This window comes from Lynx rufus, unplaced genomic scaffold (genome assembly GCF_022079265.1).
Source record: "Lynx rufus isolate CCGP_SWC_20201006 ecotype Redwood Valley unplaced genomic scaffold, mLynRuf1.p SCAF_9, whole genome shotgun sequence".
NCBI lineage: Eukaryota > Metazoa > Chordata > Mammalia > Carnivora > Felidae > Lynx > Lynx rufus.
In genome coordinates this window covers 30,863,047-30,886,375 of record NW_025814897.1, presented here as the reverse complement: position 1 = coordinate 30,886,375, position 23,329 = coordinate 30,863,047, and the positions used below count along the sequence as shown (strand labels likewise).

General features: G+C 45.8%; 1 protein-coding gene across 1 annotated transcript; it reads right to left on the bottom strand.

Annotated features, from left to right (window-relative positions):
* Positions 1-303: 303 nt before the first annotated feature.
* On the bottom strand, positions 304-22,860 carry VPS26B (VPS26 retromer complex component B). The gene is made up of 6 exons (XM_047070211.1): positions 22,244-22,860; positions 13,322-13,478; positions 7,844-8,008; positions 4,854-5,029; positions 3,079-3,221; positions 304-2,660 (listed from the first exon to the last, which is right to left on the bottom strand). The coding sequence occupies exons 1-6, from the start codon at positions 22,464-22,466 to the stop codon at positions 2,514-2,516; spliced, it is 1,011 nt and encodes a 336-aa protein (XP_046926167.1). The 5' UTR covers positions 22,467-22,860; the 3' UTR covers positions 304-2,513.
* Positions 22,861-23,329: the final 469 nt, after the last annotated feature.

Here is a 23,329-nt window from a genome sequence, read left to right as displayed (position 1 = left end):
TATTACCCCTACTGAAATGAACTTTTGTCTTTCTACACCAGCCTTCCTCAGGTGCCCCTGAAGTCATCTGGGTCCCATAGGGCTTTAAACCACCAGCAACATCAGCACAGGTTGCCAGGTGAGAATACAGCTGGGATTCCTTTCTCAGCATATGCTTATCTAAAATGGGTGTGAATAAAACATCAGTGTTCGCCAGGGGCCACAGCCACAGAGAGGGCAGGTGTCATGTTGGATCAGGGTGGGTGTCTGTCTCCCCTTTTGTGTGAGTATAAGACAGTATAAGACAGAAGAAACCACAGAACCTGGTGGACCATGGGCACAATGCCTCCAAGCCACAGGGGCTTCCTTTAATCAGAGAGACAATTGAAACAAGTGTTCTTTTTTCTTCTTCTTTTTTTTTTTTAAAATACAGCCATTGAAAAGACGACACATTAAGAAACATGTAAACACTGCAGCTGCTTAATTACAAGTTGCACTGCTTGGTTTAGTACCTATGCACTCCCAGGTATGGGGACCTTTAAAGGAGGGGGCGGTCCCTCCTCTCACTTCCACAGTCGCATAGAGAAGTAGAGAATGGGGGCAGAGTGAGAGAAAACAGAAGACCTGGCTTGTGCACAGCTCCTGAGAGAATAAAAGCAAATTCTATCTTCTAGTTCTCCCAGAAAAAAAAGTTTAAGATGTTAGGAAAGTTGGAAAATGAATTTGGGTTATCAGTTGGGAGGCAGAGGAACTTTCTAGTTAGAATACCAGCTGTTATGGGAGGCACACCAGAGCCTAATCTCATGATCTGGAAAAGACAAGGAGCACACAATCTGCCTCCCCCATATCCTTAAACTCCAAACTTGATAATCCAGGGGCAGCTGGATGGGTGATTCTCTTCCCATGAGATTGTCCGTCGCACCTGAACTTGGGGTCCAGCATGTGGGGGAGCCACCTTACCTTCTGTGGTTCTGCTGTCCCCAGTCAACCTCTAGTGTCATCCCAGTGTCTTCTCCCCCCAGTCTCAGTCCTGACCCATGAGCCCTGCCCAGTCAGAGGCCCACGACTACACTGATTTCTGAGGAAAAGAGGAGTCCCCATTTTCCACAATAAAAGATGACAAAGGAACAAAACCCCCTGCTTTCCAAACTATAGAGAACTCAGACCCACAGATATTGGACTTATTGGCCAATGGGGTCTGCCTGAAGGGAAGGAAGGCCAATAGGTCATTTCCAGATGAGGCAGAAAAGGATGTCAACACCTTTACTCCAATAGGCCCGAGCACAGTGCAACAGAGGGAAGGTCCCCTTTCCTTTCATGTAACAAGAATACCCGCAAGAGTTTCTGTATGTTTTTAAACAAAAACATCAATGGTCCTAAAGTCTGGTCAGCCAACTGGTGAAGGTGAAGACATAATTTGGCAAGCAGAATTATTCTGAAGTTGTGTAGCAGAGTCTTCTGCTGAGGCTCTCCTCTCCCTCCTGAAACTCAGAGAATGAAGGGGCATGGGTGACAGTAAGAACAAAACTTAGAAGCCCTACTTCCCACAAATTAAATGAAGGGAGAGCAAGGAGTGATGAGGATCCATTCTTAGGGAAGCAAAGAGATCAAGGCCTTCCCGGGATCTCTTAAAGGAAACACATGCCCTTATTTGGGCTTGCTGTGGCACACAGCAGTATCCTAGAGCCACCCAGCCCTCAGGGCTGGAGAGTGCAGTCATGGGGTGCAGGCAGACTGCAACCACACATAGTCACCACACTTCTGGCTTGGCCTCTTATATCCAACACTGCTGCCATCCATGCATGACACTAACCCCAGGTGTCTCTGTGCCCAGAATTTCTCACAGGTGAGGGGACAACAGCCAAAGGCCCTTCCACAAGCTTCTGTTCCAGGACGTTACTGACAAGAGTCCGTAGAAGATGGAGAAGGGAGGTGCTTGGGTCCCAGCAGTGAGAGAAAGGCCAGAAAGGAGGTGGCTTGTGGAAACGTCAAAGCACCACATCCAAGACTCCCAAAGAGGTAGCTTCCTGATCTTGAGTCTCCCTGCTGCCATTTAGGATGGGGAAGGACCAGCTTCTTTGGCCACTACCTCAGACACAGCAGAGGGGAGAATAAGATAGGACTACCCCCTGGCCCCGCTGGCAGTTCAGAATCCCAGGGACATGCTCAGATCCTGTATCAGGAAGCTCAGAGACCCAGGATCCAAGGATGCCTGCTCTTTGCTCCCCTGCAAGGTGTGAGGCAGCCCCCCATGGAAGGCCTCAACAAAAGGCTCTTTTCCCCAGAGAGACCAGCTACCAGAATGCTACCTCTCCCTGTTCTCACATCAGCCGCAGAATCTCAAGGAGACTGCCTCCCAACCCAAGCCCCTTAGGTTCTTCAGAAAAAAAGAATTTAAGTCAAAACATGATTTGTTTTCAGGTTGCAAGTAACGGGTCAGTTGAACATCACACCGTCCTCCCCTCCCCCAGCCGCTGGTGTTTGGTAGACAGGGGTGCTGGGTGGAAGCCCAGCAGCTTCTTGGCCCTGGGGGCCTACTGCCTGCTGTTGTTGTCAGACAGCTGGCTGGGGGTCCGCACCTCACCCAGGGAGGTTGTGCCTTCGAAGCGCTGTGAGGCAATGGCTGCCTGATGGGACATGCTCTTCCGTACAATGTCACCCTTCCGCCACAACACCACTTCCTGCAGAATTGGGAGAAGGAGGTGACATGATATCTTGAGAGGGAGGCATGAGGGTGGGGTTCCCAGAGGCTCTAACTTTCTCCCAGGAATCTTAGCAAAACCTCCTCTGTTCCTCTCTCACCAAAGATAGCCACTGTCCACACCACCCAGGGCTCCTTCTGGTGTGGGCAGGAAGGGCAGAGTGGTCACTGGCCTTGGGCCTGCAAAAGCGAATTTGAGGTGTCAAGTAGGGACCCTCATTCTTGTCATGGGATTCCCTCTCAGTGAACCAACAAGTGGCACAGAGACTAATAAACTCTCTCCCCTATACCACTCCACTTAATCCGTCAGAAATGGAACCTGATCTTCACAGGGATGATGCCCTTCCTGTGCTCGCTCTAGGGCAGCCAGGGGTCTCAGGGAGGTACCTGGGCCTCACCTGCTGTTTGAAGTAGCGTCGTTCCTCCTCGTCTATCAGCACCAGGTTGAGGTAATAGCGCACGGAAAACTTCTTGTTGATGTCCCGCATGGTGGGGGTGAGCTCGTAGCCCGCCAGGAAGAGCCGGATCGGGATGGACTCTCCTGGAAGGGCCAGGCAGAAGTCAGAGCAAAGGGCAAAGTGACCCACCCTACCTTACACCAAGTCACTCTCTGCCCACAGCAAGGGAGGCGCCACCTGAGCGTGTCATGGCACACTCAAGGGAATACTTCTAGCCTTTGGGAAGTTGCACTCTGTGGCTCAGTGATCTTCTGAAGCAAAAACGTGACTGCAATTCGATTCCAGGTCCTGTTGCATCTTCTCTCACTGTTCCAACATAGAGACCAGTGAGTATGAACAGCACAGGATACTACTGCTAGGCATCTTTCGATTATATGTAATGTGTCTAGTTGTTGTGTTTTAACAGGCCAATTGCCAAGCCCCAGCTAACTCATCATGTCAGTCAGCAATTTCAATGCCACCTTCCTCCAACCTAAATGGTGTATGCCCCGCAAAACACATCCCACTCTAAGATGGAAAAACAGGGTGGTATAGTGATCTGAAAAAGAGAAAATCCTCATTCTGGTCCCAGTTCTCCATTAACCAGTTGTATGACTTCTGTGTAAGTCCATTGCTTTCTCTGGACCCTAATTTTCTCATGTGGAAAATTGTGGAATCAGACTACATGATATTTTAGGTCCCTTCCAGCTCTAACACTGTGCCTTTCCTAATTTAAGAGAAATGAAATTAGGACAGTAATTCTACTGAGAAAGGCCAAACTTATAATGTAGCCTAAGCTAAATATAAATGCACTTTTAATTATCTACTGTTTTGTTTTATTTCTCAGGGGAAATGACAAGTGGGTTTACTTGTACAGCTGGTGAAAAAAATGGAACAGGCAGAGAGTCAGGAGAGTTCAGTCCTATCCCCCCACAAGGACCTAGAATGATGATGCCCAAGAATCGGCTGTCATTGTCCCCTCCTTCCACATGGAAGACATGTAGGAATAAACTGAATAAAACCTTGGCATCACCAAGCACTTCTAAATGAAAAAAATATATTCTTCATCATCAATGGCTGCAGGGCCAGAAGAACATAAATGATTGCTACTCCCAAATAATCACAGACTCCCCAAATAACAAAGCTTGCAACTCCATTCACTCCAGATGTAATGTCAGCTCTGGGGTGGGTGGGGCGGAGGCGCACTGTTTCTGTCCCGTTCCTGGTGTGGTCTGTGGCACCTGGTAGTGCTGGATGGAGTATGTGCACTTGGTGAATGAATTCAGAGAATGAGTCATTTCATAAGAGCTAGAACTAAGGAACAAAAATGATTATTCTGCATTAATATCTTGCTCCCTAGTAGCAAAGAATGTCAGTAGGTAAAATGTGCAAACTATCTGCTAAACCAGTACTTTTCAAGCTTTTGTTGTTGTTGTTGTTGTTGTTTTTAAGACGTGTAACTCTTAAGATGAAATCTCCAGTACAAGCTCAATGTGTAAACGAGGCCAAGGTGGAGCTCTTCTGGGTGAAGGTAGAGAAGGAGCTTGGAGTTCCATATACCCAGCCCTTCTTTTCCTCTTTATTGGGATCCACAATAAACAATTAGAGATGAGAAATTATAGGTGAATAGGCAATCTTACTTTAGCAGTATAACCACCCCAGGCCCCTCCATAATTCCATGCTGGGCCTGGGAGAACAGGGGAGGTGGCTGTGGGCTTGGGGGCCAGGATGCTCACCTCTCACAGGCGCCCCATCCATGATCTCATACTTGGCTATCGTGTCGTTTTCATGGTACACATTGGGGCCTGTGCCCGTCGTTTCCCGCTTGATGATATCTATCTCCATGTGCTTGATTTTGATTCTCACCAACAGGAAGTAGATCTTCCCTACAATGACATCTTTCAAGTGGTATCTGGGGAAAAGAAAGCACAGAAAACAAGATGTGTGTACAGCAACTGACCTGTGCACATTTCCAGGCCTTCTGGGTTTCAGGACAGGGGCGCCGCCATGCAGGCTGGCTAAAGATGGGGAGTCATGGTGCACACTCACTCATATTTTCACCACAACTGCCACTGCAGAATGATTTCCCACTATGCTCTTTACTTGAATCACAGTAGTCCCTATCCCTTCCATTCTTCCGTATGTAAGCACAGGACATCTTTCCTGCATGTTATATGCTCATCTGATCTATCTCTCCAGTGCTTTAATTCTGTTTATGCCTTGTGTATTTGTGTATGTGTTGTCTCAGATGTCCTGATGTATGGGAGTCCAGCCCCACAAATACAGGAACCAGGTCTTGCTCTCTGTCTCTGAACTCCACAAGACGTCTTTTGGGAAGTGGGCCTTGGTGGCCTGCAGCAAGCAGCTTCGTCTGCTGTGGATGTGACAGGCCAGGGCATGCATACTGCTCCATGGGCACCTTCTCTCTGGGCCCTGTTGACATGGTGTGTGCTCTGTGAGCTGTTGTGAATTCGGCCATGCTGCACGATGCTTTCTGACCTTTCAAGCTTTTGAGTCATTCTGTAGTACCAGTGGTCTGTGTGTGCACATGCAGGCAGAGGGGAAAATCTTCAAACCTGAAGCTCAGAATCATGGACGTAAGTATTGGCAGGGACTTTAGAATTCAACCTCCTTATATTACAGGTGAAGAAAAGAAAGTTCAAAGAAGATAGAACCCCTATCTTGAACCCCTGGTTCAAACCTGCACCAGATTTGAGTAGGGGACAGACACAGGGTGTAAGCCCAGGTGCCTAATTTCTAGGCTTGTCTTCTCCCCTCTATTTCATTCTGCCTTTCTGCTTACAGTCTAACTGGGAAGACTGCAGACACTCTCAGTAGATAACCTAAGAACACTTACAAAAGCAGCATGTAGGCCATTCCCAGCATTTTAGAAGGAATGCTGAGAGATCATAGATTCTAGGGGTTTTCAAATTTTGAAAAACTAAACATTTTTCTTCTAAATCTTTCTTAATGTTTATTTTTGAGAGAGAGAGAGATAGAACACGAGAGGGGGAGGGGAAAAGAAAGAGGGAGACACAGAATCCGAAGCAAGCTCCAGGCTCTGAGCTGTCAGCACAGAGCCCAACATGGGGCTCGAACCCATGAATCTTGAGATCCTGACCTGAACTGAAGCTGGACTCTCAACTGAGCTACCCAGGTGCCCCTGGAAATTCCTTTATTCTCAATGAAATCCTACATGGAAGCACTAAAATGTGAAAAACATAAAAGTATCACTCCTTTGGAAGGCATAGAACCCTGGTTCCTGGCTCTTCTTTCACTTCATCCTTTCTGTATGTGTTTGAAACCCATTATCCTGATCCAGGACTCCAGTTTTCAGGTGAGAAACCTGAAGCATAAAAGTGTTACCTGCTAATCTTACCCCAAGGGCAATCCTTAATGGCAGAATGGGATTAGGCTCTCCATTAGACTGCTTTTGCACAGCACAGCCTGCTGAGAGGGCAGGACAGGTCTGAACACCCAGTTCTTGATGTTATGAAATAGACTCCCTGAAGTGCCTTTCACATACCATGCTTGGTCCTGAACATATTGCTGACTGACAGCTATTTTGAGCTCCACAAGGTAGCACTGCCTGACAACTACCCCTTTTACCAGGTGGCTAGAGCACTGGTGGGCATGCACTTTTGGTGGCTCCTTTCCAGAAGGCCCAAAGAGCCCTGAGACTGTGAGGAGAAAGTGGAAGAAGGCTGTTTCCTTATGTGTCCTTGCCTGGGGCAGATCAACACCCCCTCCCAGCTCGCCTCACCCCATTCCATAGGTGGGACCAGCCAAGCAGGGCCCGTTCTGGGTCACAAGTGGTTCCAGGGCAGGGGAAAAAAATATGCCTTTCCCTCACCCCTGTTCTAGGAACTATGTATGTTGCTAGTTTTTTAAAAAGCCCTGTTCCTCTCCCTTCACAGGAGAGCCAATTGGCTCAACAACACCCCCCTGCCTCCCCCCGACAACCCTGTTGCTCTTGAAAACAGTGGGTCTGATGTGAGGGTCTCCCTAGTGAGAACCCTAGTTAGAGACTCTAATTTCTTTTTTTAGCTCTCTGTGAATAGAATACACTTTTACTTTGCATGTTTGATTTTCAAACGTTTTCAGGAATGTATATACTGAAAAGAAAGATGTCTGTGGTACATTTTTGAAGTGTCAGTAAGTTTTGTGATTTACAAGCACTTAAATAGTTTCACGTTCAGACAGCAAACACAGTTTAAAATAGACATGGCTTCCCAACTTGCCAGCTAAAATTTAAAGACATTTATAAAGAGGTGTTCTTTGCTACAATTCATTTAAGCTCAGGAGGAAGCAACAAACTGTGGCCAGTGTTTGGTTTCTTCACATTGATCTGTAAAGACATATTGTAGATCAGACACAAATGATAACAGGAATGGTATTCTGAGATGCTTCGTGGTCATCAGTAGAAGGCAAGAGCTGTACCAAAACAACTTCAAAGTTTGTCTAGCTTGACTCTGAAAGACAATGCGGGGTATTTGACTTAAATGTACCTTTTTAACTGCAAACAGTTTAGTTTAAGTAGAATGAAGTTTGATTTCCTACTCTATCTACCTTTCACCAGCCTGGCACATATATTCATGGTACCATGTCAGTGAACACGTCACTTCAAGCCAGCCAAGGCCAGGACTCCACCAGCTTGCGTTCTCATTAAGTACTATCTTATTAACCTCCCTCAATAGTTCACAACCATGAGGCCCCAGATACTTACTTGGACTTATTATACTCAAACTCAATGTGCAGGCAGTCCTCAATCCCAACCTCCATCTTGATGGAAGAGTTCAGCTCTGGATATGTGCTGAGTGTATGAACTACAATGTCCATCTCTTTGACAACATCATTGAGACGGCGGCTGATGGTGGCTCGAAGGAAATACCTATAGGAGATAGACGTATTGTGAACACTTCTGGTTTCTAGATGCTGCCTTGATTTACTCACCAAACAGGGCCACTGGAGAAAAGCCCTTACGGTGGTTCACCTTTGGGGCTTTGTATTCCTTTGAGAATTTACCTCAGTGGACCGTTCTCCCGGAAAAACAAACAAACAAAACAAACAAAAATGAACATATGCACTTATAACATGAAATTTTGTAATTATAGCTCCAGGGAGTTCAAAGACCTTCCCTCAAATCCCTTTTCAAGCCCATCCTCTGAGCTGAGAACACTGCCCTAAATAAAAATGGTTTCTGTTTTATATGCCTATAGCAAGTTATCCTATGCCTTTCATGCTCCTTACCACTGCCTACCATGTATATTTGTGTACGGGTTTTACTTCTTCAACTAACTCCTGGCTCTTCAGGCACAGGGATTTGTCTTACACTCTTCTATTTGCATGCCTGTCTACTTAACAATATTCAATCAATAAGCATTTTTCAAGTCCCTCGAGTTAAACGGGAGAAATAGGGAATGGAGAAAGTAAGTCAGCTCTTCATTCAGCAAACGTTTATTGTTTGGCACAGGATGAATAAGATATAGTCTCATGGGAAGCTCACGGTCCACTGGGGAGGGTGGGTCAACAAACAGAAAAATTAGAACACAGAGCAAGTGCTAAATCAGATAGAGGAATCAAGTGCTAGAGAGAGAGAAAAGGGCACTCAGGCAGAGCAGACCTTACAAGTAAAGCAGCAGAGGTGGGAGAGGTCCTGAACAAAGATAGTCTCTGGCTGAACTGTGGATCCTTGGGGAGGTGTTGCTGCAGTAAGAGACAAGTAGGGAAGAACAGAGACATGGCCCCTGAAGGGCTTAGTAAGCCAAGCCTGACCTCTCCAGTCAGCCACCCTAGTGCAGCCGATCCCCAGCATCCATGTCCCCTGGACTTACTTTGTGCTAATACCCAGTGAATGAACACCCTTTTAATATCTTCTTCTAAAATAAACTTAGATAATCTGCATCACCTGTCAACTGTTCCTGGAGAAAACTGCTAACCAGATCGACTGCACATTTAGGCTACTCTCCTCTGTGTGGCCCTGACTGATGCTTGGCAACCCTTTTATTCATCTCAGTAACTTCTGCCACATTCCCCAAGACTTATTTGTCCCTAACCCTTTTCTAATTGTTCAGGCTTTCAAGCCTCCTCTCCCCTTCTCTGTGGGATTCACAGCTTTTACTCTACTGAGAAGAGGAAGGCCTTCCAAGTCAAGATTTCTAATTCTCTCCCTTCTCTGCTTTGTGCTGTGTCTAACTTAGGGCTTAAATGTGCATCTGTATCTTTGCCCATCCTTTCCTCCTTCCAACGGCACCTCGGTCTCTCAAGACCTTTCTCCTCCTCCATCAGGCAGAATGACTTTCACTCTGGGTGCACATTATAATCACCCTGGGGGGGGGTGGAGCAGCTTCCAAAATCCTGATGCCAGGCAGAGCTGACATGTAACTGCTCCACAGAGGGACATAGGCATCAACATTTTTTAAAACCACCCAGGTGATTCTAATACAGGAGCCTTGGTGGAGAACCACTGTCTGGTATTTTGACTCTTCAAGTTTTCCAATTTTCTCAACAAATTGAATCTCTCTCTAATAAAGTCCTCCTTCTTTGAGTTTATACAAAGTCCCAAACTCATCAATTCCCCAACATTCCAGGTCTTACACTCTTGACCGTTCTTCTGGAACAGCTGTCACTGAGGGGTCCTGTTCTAACTACTGCAGCTTCTTTCCAGTCACTACTACTCACCCCTGGCTTCTGTCTCCACCACCAGAAACTGTCCTCCTGAAGGTGACACATGGTCCCCTAGTTTCTAAATCCAGCGGTCTTTTCTTTTAGCTTGTTTCTACACTGGAGTGTATAATACTTCCTCCTCTTCCTTGAAATGCTCTTCCCATAGTTCCACAAGAGGGCTTTACCCTGCTTCTCTCCCCACCCCAACCTCTTATCCCCCCACCAAATGCCCCAATAGATCCTGCCTGGGCTCTTCTCCCTCAGCTCTCCTTCTTGAAAAATGTACCAGCTTTTACCCCTGAGCAGAGGACTCCCAACAGTGCATTTCTCTGTCCTGAGTGCCAGGCTTGAATTTCCAACTGTCTAGTGAACTTTCACACATTCTGCCAGTGCTGCAGGCTTTAAAATTGGATGAATCATTTAAAATATAAGTCATCTCTTCTTCCTGATAGCCATATGTTTGCATCTCCACTCACTGGTCAATTCTATTGATATCTATTAAATTCCTCATTTTCTGCCTGGTCCCATTGTGTCTACTAAGGTAAGATGCTTAGGAAGAACCTCATACTAGCCTTCTAACAATTTTGTCTCTGCACCATTCATCAAATAGTGTGGGTTGACTTTAAACTAATTGTCCAAAAGAACCACTCCCTCAACCAAATATAAAGAAAGAGGAGTCCAGAATGATCTTTTCATGTTTTCCCTCTGCCTGATAAGATAAAAGCCCTTAATCTGGAACTGAAATTTATAAACTTCCCTTAACTAATTTTCTCTTCTTGACTTCCTCTCTTTCTCAACATGAATCCTGAAGTCTTCATCTAATTGGACAGCAACACTTTTTTCTCTTTTATTCATTTTGTGTGTGCATGTGTGTGGTAAAATACAGAAGGGATTTAGAGTATGCCACTCCAAAATATGCCACTCTGGTACAGGATTATATACAGCAATAAGAAGCAGACACAAGAAAAACTCTCTGCCCTCCCCACTCTCTAGCAGGAAGAGCAGAACATTCTTAATCATCAGAGACAACTGTTATCAGCCCAGAGACTGCACTAGAGAAATCTACATAACAAATCTTACTAAACAAACTCTTACTTTCCATTTGTTTCCCCCATATATTTACCTTCCCAGAATTTGTTGCCCCTAAAAGCTCAAAGTCCCTTTCCTTTGTTTCGTCATTTCTCTGTGAAATTATTATTCTGTTAAGATGCTCATGTAAGCTCCGAGTTCTAACCACCCCGTTGCATGACCAATCGCTGTGTGTATGCACAATGCACATGTGAATCAACTGGTCTGCTTCTCTCTTGCTAGCCTGTCTTCTGTCAGTCTGATTTGCAGAACCTCAGCCAGTCGACCTAAGATCGAAAAAGGGAAAAAAACCCTTTTCCTCCCCTACAATATATACAACAAAATTTAACATTTTAATCATACTTCAGTGGCATTAAGCACATTCACATTGTTGTGAAATCATACAGTATTTGTCTTTTTATGCTGGCTGATTTCACTTAGCATAAGGTTTTCAAGGTTCATCCATGTTGTAGCATATGACAGGATTTTCTTCCTTTTTTAGAGCTGAATAATATTCCACTGTATGTGTATCCATTTATCTGCTAATGGAACTTACGTTGGTCCACCTGGCTATTGTGAACAATCTGCTATGAGTGTGGGTGTACACTGATGTTTGAGCCCTTGCTTTCACTTTGGGTGTGTACCCATGAATGGAATTCCTGGATCATATGGTAATCCTATTTTTCATATTCTGAAGTATCACCACTCTTTTCAACATCTTTATTTCTGACTTAAAAACATTTAAGAGCAATCCACTGAAAATACTAAATTAAATAACAGTAAGTCCCACAGGCAAGTTTAGGTGACAACTAGACAGGCTACTGTTGTAGCCTTTTCTGAATGCAATTAGGAAACACTGTCTTTAGTTTGGGTAACGTCAGTGTTTAGACCTCTCTGCAAAGATTGAAAAAGAAGAGCCTACAATCACTCTTCTGACGGAAGAGGGGAGACCAGGGAGACAGAAGGAGAGGAAAGGTCTTGCTGTAGCACCATCCGAAAACCAGGCCTTGAGGTGATAAAGATGAGCTGATCTTAAGGTGGCGGTGGCATCAAACCTGGAGCCAGGTGTCCAGAGTGATGGAGGAAGTTGGCTTTATCCCAGTAACTTCACATAATCTCAAGTTACATCCAAGAGTCTAGAGCTGCTCTGGATTTTTTAATTTTTTAAAAAATTTTTTTAATGTTTATTTTTGAGAGAGAGAGAGAGAGAGAGAGAGAGAGAGAGAGACAGAGGGTGAGCAGGAGAGGGGCAGAGAGAAAGGGAGACACAGAATGTGAAACAGGCTCCAAGCTCTGAGCTGTCAGCACAGAGCCCCAATGTGGGGCTCAAACCCACGGACCATGAGATCGTGACCTGAGGTGAAGTTAGACACTTAACCAACTGAGCCACCCAGGCGCCCCCTGGATTTTTTTTTTTTTTTAACCCAAGAGGCCCCTGGAATCAGTCCCTATCCTCAGAAACCAGAAGAATAAAAACAGTCCCATGTACTTAAATTGTGTTTATTAAATTTTTTGAAAATCTGTGTTATGTTTTATTCTCCTGTCACCCCAAAAGGTGGAGGACAGACCCAGAACTAGAATCCAAATCTATTACCTACTTTTCAAGCAAGAGCTCAGGATCCCACTGCTGCTGTGTGGCAGAGATGGACCGAGGATTCGCAGGTCCTGATGTGCAGCCCATGGTGTGCTGGGATACAGCTCATCCCAGTGTATGAAAGCTGACTATTCAGTTTTCAGGAATTTTATAAACTGGTTGTTAAATATAGCAATTTTTAAACATTATCTAAACTTGGGGTGCCTGGGTGGCTCAGTCGATTGGGCGTCTGACTCGGCTCAGGTCATGATCTTGTGGTCTGTGAGTTTGAGCCCCATATTGGGCTCTGTGCTGACAGCTCAGAGCCTGGAGCCTGCTTCGGATTCTGTGACTCCCTCTCTCTTTGCCCTTCCCTCCCTCCCTCCCTCCCTCCCTCCCTCTCTCTCCCACTCCCTCTCTCTCTCTCTCTCTAAAATAAACATAAATTAAAAAAACCTAAATTACCTAAACTTAAATGGATTCTATTAAAAACAAAGTTAATACATACTCAAAACTCATTGCTTCTTAATAATCTTGCTACAGTTTACCGATTTTGTCTGCTCTTAGGAGAATTAAAATCTAGTGTCTGACAGTAATGCTATGTAAAGGTGATTACCGTACATCTCTCCCCAACTCTGTAATCAGGCACCTCAGGTTGGGAGCTTGAAATTGGCCACGGTAGGAATATTTACATGACAGAAACTGACAAATGCTATAAACTAGGGCTTCTCCTCCCAGAGAGTCCATTGTTAAACATTTACCAGCATGCCACTGCTCTCAGTTCTCTTCCTTCTCAATACCTATATAAAAAGACTCAAATGTAGACAGCTTCAGGGGTGAGGTGGGGAAACAGCAGGGACAAGGTGGGGAAACAGCAGACACAACTTAACAACTTACCGGAGCTTCACATTCTGGCCTGTGTATGACTCATAGGGCTTCTCCACGTGGGTGAATTCAAAGTCGAAGGCCTGTGATTGGCTAATTTCTCCGGGCCGGGCCAAATCCTTCACCAGGGACACAAACTCATGGTGGTTCCCACGGTCATAGTAGAGCTCTGGAGAGAGAGCGTCAGCCTCTACAACCGGACCCCAAGCTACACAGGGCTTAACAAGGGGGATCCCAGGCTGCAGGACCCCCGCTTCTGAGAGACCTCTCTCCAAAACAAACTTCCCCCAGCCTTGTTTTTGACTCCTTTTCTTTCCCTAATCCCGCTCTTGCACTGCATTCTCCATATACTGGTCTCCTTCCCTCCCCACTTTCCAAACACTCGGTTTTATATAGAGAAATTCTGTGGCACAGTAAAAACCCAATATAACTCTGCTCTAGCACATCAGGCTGGTACTTTAAGAGATATATCGGGGGAACCGGTAACAAAAACACCACACTGTTTTAAAAACATTTCTAAAACTGTTTCTAACTTTTGAAAGCATATTCATAGTTATTTAATCCTATCTTCCTTATAATAATCTTCTGAAGTATCTAGGACAGGCCTTGTCACCCATTTAACAGAGAAGGAAACTGAGACATAGCATGGTTAAATGATTGGCTTAGAATCTGAGTTGGCTGCAAAGCTGAGATTAGAGATCTCCTGCTAGAATGAATCTGTTTTTATGACCTGGTACAATGGGAGTAATAACATAACCCACTTCGTAAGGTTCTATAAGAATTAGAGGAAGTAATGCAGGTAAAGGACTCAGAATAGTACCCAATAGATAGTAAATACTCAAAACATATTAGCTGCTGGCTGCTACTATCCCTCAAGGGAATCCATGTGGCCAATTTGACGCAGAAGTTTTAATGTTATTCCCTCCATCTAAATCAGGGGTTCCTCTACTTCAGGGAGTGCCAAAATCACTTGGAGAGTTTGTTAAAACCAGATTGCTCAGCCTCACTTGTAGTGTCTGGGGTGAGGCCCAAGAATATGCATTTCTAACAAGCCCTCAGGGGATGCTAGTACTGCTGGTCCAGGGACCACACTTTGAGAAGCAGCACTGCTCTAAATTCTTCCTCCTCTAGAAATAGTTCTGGCATTCGAGTCTTAATTATAAGTTCATGTTATCAATTTATTCTATATTATTTTGTACCTATTTGTACTTTGCTATTTGAGGATACTCTATATGCATGGTCTTTAGAGATAAGGCCTATATCCCCAGGTTCCTGGCACCTCCTCAGTACCTGGCTGTGCAGAGGGGACACTTAATACTGACTATGAGTATATATGGCCACATTACAGTCAAGGTACCACATCTCAAGCATTTCTGGGCTCCGGTCCTATGTGAGGCTGCAAACTGTGATAGGGTAAACCAACTGGGAACATGGAGCAGGTGGAGTACACTCACTCCTTCTGCTACTGGCTGCTTGGGGATAAAGAAACAGGTCCATGGAGAGGAGTGTCTGGGACAACCGCCTACCAAACCAGCTCCCATATCTCCAGAGCACAGCAGGTAAGCTCTCTCAGGGATAACCAGAGCATCAGGGCAGTGGGGCAGAGATGCATTTGCTCAGGTCAGCCTCAGACAGCACAAGATGTAAGCCCTGATCAGGACTGAAACTTTGGGCCCAAGAAATGCAGTGTCCAGCCCTGCCCCAGGGGAGAACCATGCCCAGAAAGAGAAAATGGTTTCAAGCAGTGCTTTCAGTCTGAGTGCAAAATCAACCCCTTGCTGCCTGAGGAGCTGGTTCTGACAAACCTATTCCATGAGAAGCCTTTCCCCCTCTCCCCCCCCCCCCCCCCGCCAGACAAGGAAGCATTCTAAAGCAAAGTGGGCTCTGTCGTTAAGATTTATGCAACTCAGGAAGGTGGCAGCAGCATGGTTAATCCCAAACTAGTGCCACTTCTGCATTAATTTACATTGTATTCTGTGATTACAGCTTGCTGCTGATTTCCTATGTAGTTACACTTTGATCCACTTTATGTTACAAACAATCCATTCTCTCTTCCAAACACTAAATGGAATCAGTAGCAAGTAGCATTCTGGGTGGTGAGTAATACTCCACAAAGTCACTAAATGGGAGATGACACTTACAAACAATAAGGGAAAGGACAGGGAAAGGTGAGCAATCCATTGCTAGTTTTAAAATCCAAGAACTGTGCCGCGCTCCCCCCCCCCCCCCCCCCCGCCAATAAATGCAAGGAAGTGCAGTGAGTAGGTGGGAAGAGCCTCGGTGACAAGGGCACCTTCACTTACTCTCCTGGATCTGCTGCTATACAAGTCCTTGTTGATGGTCCTGGAGCCTATGTGGGAACTGACCCCTTAACTGGGGGACCTGGTGTCTTAGCTCCCAAGCACTGGACTCTGCCCATAGTTTCAGGGTTAGGGCAAGGCAGAGCCCTAGTATCCATGATCTTTAAATGAGAAATCCCAGAGTCAAGAAAAGGATGGAAAGAGAAGGATGGAAAAATATACAACTGTGATCACAGAGCCCAAAGGCAACATGAGAAACAGAACAGAGAAGGACCTGAGAGCGTTCAGAGAACATGCAGACTGCCAGCATCTGGGGATCCTAGCAACATTCTGCCTGACCCAGCAAGGGCACCTGGCTGTGGCCACCTTTGGTAAGAGAGGTCCTTCCCTGCATAGTGTAACATTCTCCTTAGTGCTTTTCTCCCTGGACACATGTTAATACTAGCTCCTACATTAATTGTCATGGAACAGTGGCCAGTGTGTAGTCTGAGTGGGGCTGGACTGGGCTTTTTAATTTATAATTTATAAGCCATTTGCAATGCTTTTGCAAACATTGTGGTGCAAAGGGGCAGAAATAGCAGCCATACTTCACTATTTGCCAGAAAGTCTGGTTTTCTCTCACATAAATTAGAACAGAAATCCCAATGCTGTTTTAGCAAGAGGTTTAAGCTGTCAAGAGACTATAAATGGCCTGTATCTATTTCAAAGATGCAGTGACAATTCATCTCTAGTTCTCTCCAAACTCCAAAGCCCTCAGCAACAAGCCATTTCAAGCTAGAAGTAGGAACTGGCCATGTTTTTTGTTGTGGTAACTTCCCTGTCTTGATTGTCTTTCTCAGTCCAATAGGAGGAAGTAACTTTTGTAGTTGGGATGTTTTCATGATGAAACTTGCCACCAACGGATAAGGAGTGAATTTGCCACTTTGGAAGGAAATTGAGCCAGCTTTGCATCACAGGGTCACCATTAGAGACGACCTGAGACCTGCTACAGGGCTGGAACCACATCTGGTCCAAGCTTCACGCAGGTCTTAGAAGAAAGTTAAGTCAGCAAGGGCAAAAAGACTTCCAAAGAGCCTTGTCTTCATCCTGATTTTCCCAGCCACTGTTTGCGGACTGGCAATCCAGTCAAGATTCACGCTGGCCACATCCACCCAGATCTCCCAGACACTGGAGCGGTAACAGCCCTGGGCTCCCCATCCCCAGCAAGATACAGCTCTCCAGGGCTCTTTAAGCCCTGCAACAACTCACTACTAGGCTAGAATCAATCCATTTAATCTCAATTGCCTTTTAGTTAGCTTTTCATGGGTTAATGAATTAAAATACAGAAAGCCTCTGGAGTTTTTAGAAGTATACACTTGACTAGTACTGATGGGTTCAGATCCATCTAGTGGCATTAATTTTAAAAACTTTTTTAAAAATCCAAATATTGTTTATTTGGCTTTGGAAGACAGGAGTAATCATGTCTGTTCTCCCTTGTAATTTTGACCTTCTAATTACCTTTGGTTTATTTAACCCCATTAGTCTCCAAGGTGGTCCAGCTCTGCCTTATGTCCTGCGTTAGAGTCCCCCCAAATGAGTGCAGTGGAAAAACGGTCTCTCTTAACAATTAAAAAACTTCCCTCTATGCTCCTTATATACCACACTGCATTCTTCTAAAAATGTAGGGCACCTGTTGGGAGGAGCACTGGGTGTTGTGTGGAAACCAATTTGACAATAAATTTCACATTAAAATAAATAAATAAATAAATAAATAAATAAATATTTCATAATATTAAAAAAAAAAATGTAGGCCATTAGCTGTCACAGTGACACGGGAGATGCCCTCACCACACATTTGTTGGTTTTGTTACAACAGACCAAGCCATTGGAAAAAGTATACTAGGTGCAGGAAGAAACCCAATATGTCTCAAAAACTTACTGAAAGTAACAGAAAACATATACAACACAGGTGAATAAATAAGACCTTCTTATACTCTCAGGGGGCACCATTCAAAGTGCAACATCCAAGCAGTTGGTGTAGGACTGAGTGGATCACAACTCATATTTTCTTATACTCAGGGAGAAACCTGCCTCAACTTGGAATAAGAAAATTTGATCAAAGAAACATGCAAAAGCAAGCAAACTGACACCCGCTTTAATGTTTCTGTACCTAGTTCCCTCAGTGAAGATGCTGTGCATGGGTGACTGTCAGTGGGTAAGTCATCTTAGTTCTCAGTGGCCTGGAGTAAGGGCCACACCTAGCTCACCAATGCCTCAGCCACCAGCACCAGCAGGAAACCCTGTCTCCTAACAGTAAGCAGCAAAGCAAATCTGCACTCTCCCTTTCCTTCATTCAAGTAACTCTGGTTTATCTAGGAGGAGTTGGAAGAAAAAATCTGGAACACAGCCTTTGATTCCTAGATCTGACCATGTACCATTAGCAATTATTTATTGAGCACCTACTTTGTGCTAGCCACTGAGACTAGAGATTAGCTACCGCACTGGTTTTCAGTGAGGAAGGCCTGTAGAAGAACAGTGGAAGAAAGGCTTAAGTCATCTGGATATCATGTTTGCTGGGGGCTTTCAGAATGAGTATGAGCCTGGGAAGAAGGTCATACCTTGCAGAAAGATTTTCACAAAGGGAAGATGCCAAGATTCTAAAAGAAACATATTTTAAGGAAGTTACAAGGGTGAGGATGAAAGGTAAGGGAGAGATGAGGCTGGACAGAAAGGCAGGGCCACTCAGGAAGGAGCTGGGTACACTTTTGCCCTTCAACCAATAGAAAGTTGATGAGCAGAATTTTAAGGAGGGGACTGACAATGTCAGAACTGCCTTTTAGAAAGTTCATTCTTACTGAACTGAAAGACAAGAATGAACTGAAAGATGAGGGAGGGAAAGGCAGGAAGGCCAGTTAGGAGGGGGCTGTCAAAAGAGTTACAAAAGGCAGTAGCATTGGCATGGAGAGGAACCACAGAATAGGGACATATCAGAGAGTTGTTGGAGAGCCAGCTGGGCATGTGGGAGGAGTTAGTCTAAGATGGCTTCCAGATTTTTGAGGCTGAATGGACACAGGTGACATAGGCCACAGTGGAGCAAACAGGACAAGAAGCAGGGCTGAGGCTGGAGCACAGAGAGAAAGGGGTTTTGTTTTGGATGTGTTTCAGAGGGACCTATGGGGTATCCAGGTGGAGGTGCCTAGCAGGCAGTTGGAAACACAGGCATGGAACTCAGTAGAGTTCAGGTCAGGACAAAGAAAGAGGTTGGGAATCATCAGAATATAAGAGTGCGGATGAGACTGCGAGAGCAAGTTATAGAGAAGGGACAAGAAACAAAAGTTACCCTCTTCCTTTTGGAGGTAGGACCTCCAAAATCAAGACTGAGCAGCTTTTCTAAGTAGGGTCTGGGCAACTATGAGGAATGGGGTCCAAAGAGGTCCAATGCAACAGAAGGCCAAATAGCTGTCTCAGCAAAGACTCTGTGTAGAGTCCCTCTCATAGGTTTTTACTTGCACTAACACACCTTTCAGAAAACAGTGGAAGGCAATGGTGGGGAGACAAACAAGCAGACCAAAGGGGAGGCAAACCTGGTCCAAACATTTCTTATGGATGGTCTGCACAGAAATCAGGGTGACTGCAAGGTAACATGTGTTAAAGGTCTAGTGCCTGGAAACTTCTTGATGAGTCAAGAGAAAATGACAATGATCATCTTAACTCCCTTTTACTGCGTACCTATGATGTGTGCCAAGACCTGCACATCACGTATATTATCTCTGGTCTTCACAAGACCCTAGCAAAGACTGTGCTATTATAAACTGAGCCCTATCTAATTTAAGTCACCTTGTCTGCTTGACCCTTAATCATGTACCAGTCTGTCCTTCAAATGAATACACAGGTGGGACAAATATATATTCATCAGGAGGAAAAAGAAATTAATCATAAAGATAAAAAGATTATGTAAAGCACTTGATTTTCAAGCTGTGGAACTGTTCCCTGTAAGAAAGGAAGGAGAGAAGGAAAAAAGAAAGAAACAAACCCAAGAGACTATGGTTTACAAGAATGCTTTTGAACTAAAATGGAAATCAACAAGGAAGGTGAACAGAGCACAATGATATCAACTTTCTTACTCCAGTACAGTAAAATCTATACTGTATGTCACTCATAGAGCCAGACCAAGGAACTCCACCAAAGCTCCACCCAGTTCATTCATAGTCAAAGATGCAATGAAGGAGAAAACCACGGGACCACAACCTCAGCAAAGTTACTCACTAGCCTCGCTCTGGTGCCCTGAGGTCAGTAGACTGTCAACAAAAATAGATCATACTCTTCATGAAGAAGAATCCCTTGACAGCTCAACATTATTCTCACAAGCTGACTGTTATTGCTACCTTACAGGTGAAAAAGCTGAGGCCCAGAGAGGGACACAGCTTCCTCAAAGTCACAGGGTTAACACTGCCCACAGTGCTCAGAGGCTTGGGAAGAGTTATCAAGGAAAGATAAAAGGTTGGTAGAAAACCTGGCAGGGCTGCTGTCCTGGGATTCAAGGAGTTAGACAAGACACCAGGCAGGGCAGGCCCAGCAAGCAGCTTCTGCAACTTCCTTTCACTTGAACTAGAGGGAGGCCTTGTCCCCGTTCCCCAAGAACAGCTCATGTCACACTGCTGGGTGGGGGACATTCTGATCACCTTTCACGTATTGATGAGGTATCATCACCTGTAGTGATGGTATAAGACACAGAGTGTGCCTGTTTACACTTGTATTACAGAGCCAAAGAATCCATGCAGTAGCTTTAAAACTACTTGAAAATACAGATGCTCAGTAGGCAAGGACTTCTCAACTATCTCATACCATATGCTTAGCATAAAATGTTTTGGATTCACCCCATATACCTAGTGGTCCTTTACTAGATGTGCTTTTACTCTCCACAGGATATAAGGCAATATCTCAAGACATCTTTGTGGGTGCCTTTTAGGGGTGTTTCTGGTATCTGGTGGGTTGAGGCCAGGGTAAATATCCTGCTAAATGTCAGGTGACAACAAAGAATTATCAGGCCCAAAATGTCAACAGTACTACTGTTGAAACACTATCCAAGCTAGAGGCAGGAAAACAGAGGGTATAAAATTCACTCTCAAGCCCCCTTCAGCTACATAAAAGGCCACTCATATTCTGGATTTAAAATAACAAAAAAGTTTCCTATGTAAAGAGCCAGTATTTGACCTGATTTCATTTTCTTAAGTACCAGAGGCAAATACTTCAGCCAGAGCACTATCCACATAGACTCTTTTTCCCAGGATTCCTCCTACTTGTGCCAGTGTTTCCTGCCTCTGTAAAACAGAGAGAACAGATTCTTTGTTGAACTCTCAGGATGTGAGAGAAAGTATTTGACGAGCTTTCTCAGGAAGTCCTTAAGAACAGGGTTATACATGCAGAGTGTGTTATAGGGTATGAATCCTTTGACAGAAGCTTTTTTCAGCCCACAGGAGTATTTACTGTGAATCTACTCCTGACCTAATGACACAGACCATGCATTTCAGAAGTACCTGAGAGTTTTTAAAAACACAAGACTTCAAATAGTCTTAGCATTAGAGACAACCCCACCTTCACTGGCAGCTTCAAAATCTTCTATATTGTTACCACCTTTTAAAGTCTAGTTTTAATTATTAATAATCATGTTTGAAGATTGTTAGAGCATCGAGAAATTATGATCTTTTTTTTTTTTTTTTTTTTGAAGGAGAGAGAGAAACAGAGAACGAGTGGGGAAGGGGCAGAGAGAGAGGGAGACAGAATTGAAGCGGGCTCCAGGCTCTGAGCTGTTAGCAACCAGAGTCTGATGCTGGGCTTAAACTCGTGAACCGTGAGATCATGACCAGAGCCAATGTTGGTCACTTAACCGACTGAGCCACCCAGGCGCCCCGATCATTTAATTTTGGACTTAGAAGGATCATTTCTTTGTAAGAAGAAAATTCGTCAACTGAAAACTAGCATTCTAATAAATCTTAGAAACACTAGCTAAGTAGACAGAAAGATTGAAGACTGCAGAGCTGTTTTCTCAAAACACCCTTCCTTAGCTTTGAGATAACTTTTTTCTATCTCTAACAGAGGGGATCAGAGCTAAGGTGAGACAGGAGAAGGGTGGGGAGCCCTCTCCATCACCACATCTAAAAGGAAAAGTGGGTGGATGGCAGTGAACTTAGTGAGGCACAGAGGACCAACTTAACTTGGATCTGACAGCTGTGGATGTCCAGACAATGGTAAAAGCAGTACTGGATCAAGGTCTCCCCCTAACAAACCCACCTGCAGGCTATGGCAGGAGAGCGTCTCACTCGGAAATCCTGGAGGCAGGAAGCAAAGCTGAGCGGCAGTTTGAAGGAACTAGAGTATCTCAGGGCAAGGTACCCACAACAATGAGGCTCTCGGCGGGGAGGCTCCCTGTCTTCCTCAGCCACCCCCACCGCCCTCGCGGTGCGCTGTCACTTTTGGCAGGGAAGCCGGCAACGCAGGGGCTGTCGCCGGCGGGCGGGCCTCAGACTGCAGTGGACAAGAGACTCCCACAGGCCTCATCGGAGCTGGGCCCCGAACCACCCCGCTCCCCCCGCCTCCAAGTCGGCGCTCTGGGCCGGCGTACGCGGCCGGGAGGAAGGCCCGGGTGCCCACTCACCGATCTGCCCGATGAACTCGATCTTGATGCCCTGGTGCTCCAGCCGCTTGTTGGGGTTCTTGAGTGCGAGGCTCACCTTCCCGGAGACCGTCTCTCCGTCGTAGAAGAGGAAATATTTCTCCTTCTTCCCATCCTCTGTCTTGTGCTCGGCCCGCTTCCTACTCTCCGCATCATTCAGCAAGATTTCCACCTCCACGCTCTGCCCGAAGCCGAAGAAGCTCATCTCACCGCCGGGCTGGGCCGGGCCGGCCTCGGTAAGACCGCTCCTCTTTGCGGATCAGGGGCCCTAAGCAAAGGCCGGAGGGCTGGACGCGGGACCCAGCTCCGCTGCCAGACGGCGGGCGACTGCACTACTCCCGACTCCACGGGGAGGGGGGAGGGCCGGCTGCAGCGCCCGGGTACCAGTGCACCGCTGCTCGCCAGTGTCCAGTGAGCCCGAGCCGCCGGCGGCAGTGAGGGGCGAGGGCGGTCAATGCAATTGGAGGGGGGCAGTGCAGATCCCTGGCGTGCGTGGCCACAGCCGCCCACCGGGTGGGGAGCGGCGCTGAGCAGCACAGATAGCCAGCCCTGGCCTCTGGAGGTGCAACGCACCGAGGTGCTTCGGCAGCTTCGGGCGGAGGTGCAGAGGGGGGCGCAGTCTCCAGCCCGGACGCGCTGAAGACACAGCGCGCATGCGCTCGCCTCCGCCTCTGTAGCTTTCACCACCCGGCTGCCGGAAGGTGTGCTCACAGCGCATGTGCAGTGGTAGAAAGGGCGGCCGGCCTTTCCCTTAGTTGACATGGCAGTTACGGCGTTTTGCCAGAATTTGGGGCCAGGCGTCCCGTAGAATTAAAAGAACTGCAGATACACTTTCTGAGTGCTTTTTTGTTTGTTTTCCTTTATTGTTTTAGTTCTATAAACGTTAGGCTACCATCCACATTCGAATATATACAACGTTCGATCGCTGTCTGACAGGGTAAAGGTAGCCCTTTGACACTCACGGGAAATGTCGCTTGATGGGGGGCAAAGGTGACATTTAATACACGAAGGTTCCTGTCTTAAATTCTCTTTAAAGAGTCGTCCCATTAAAAAATATAAGGCGAGAAA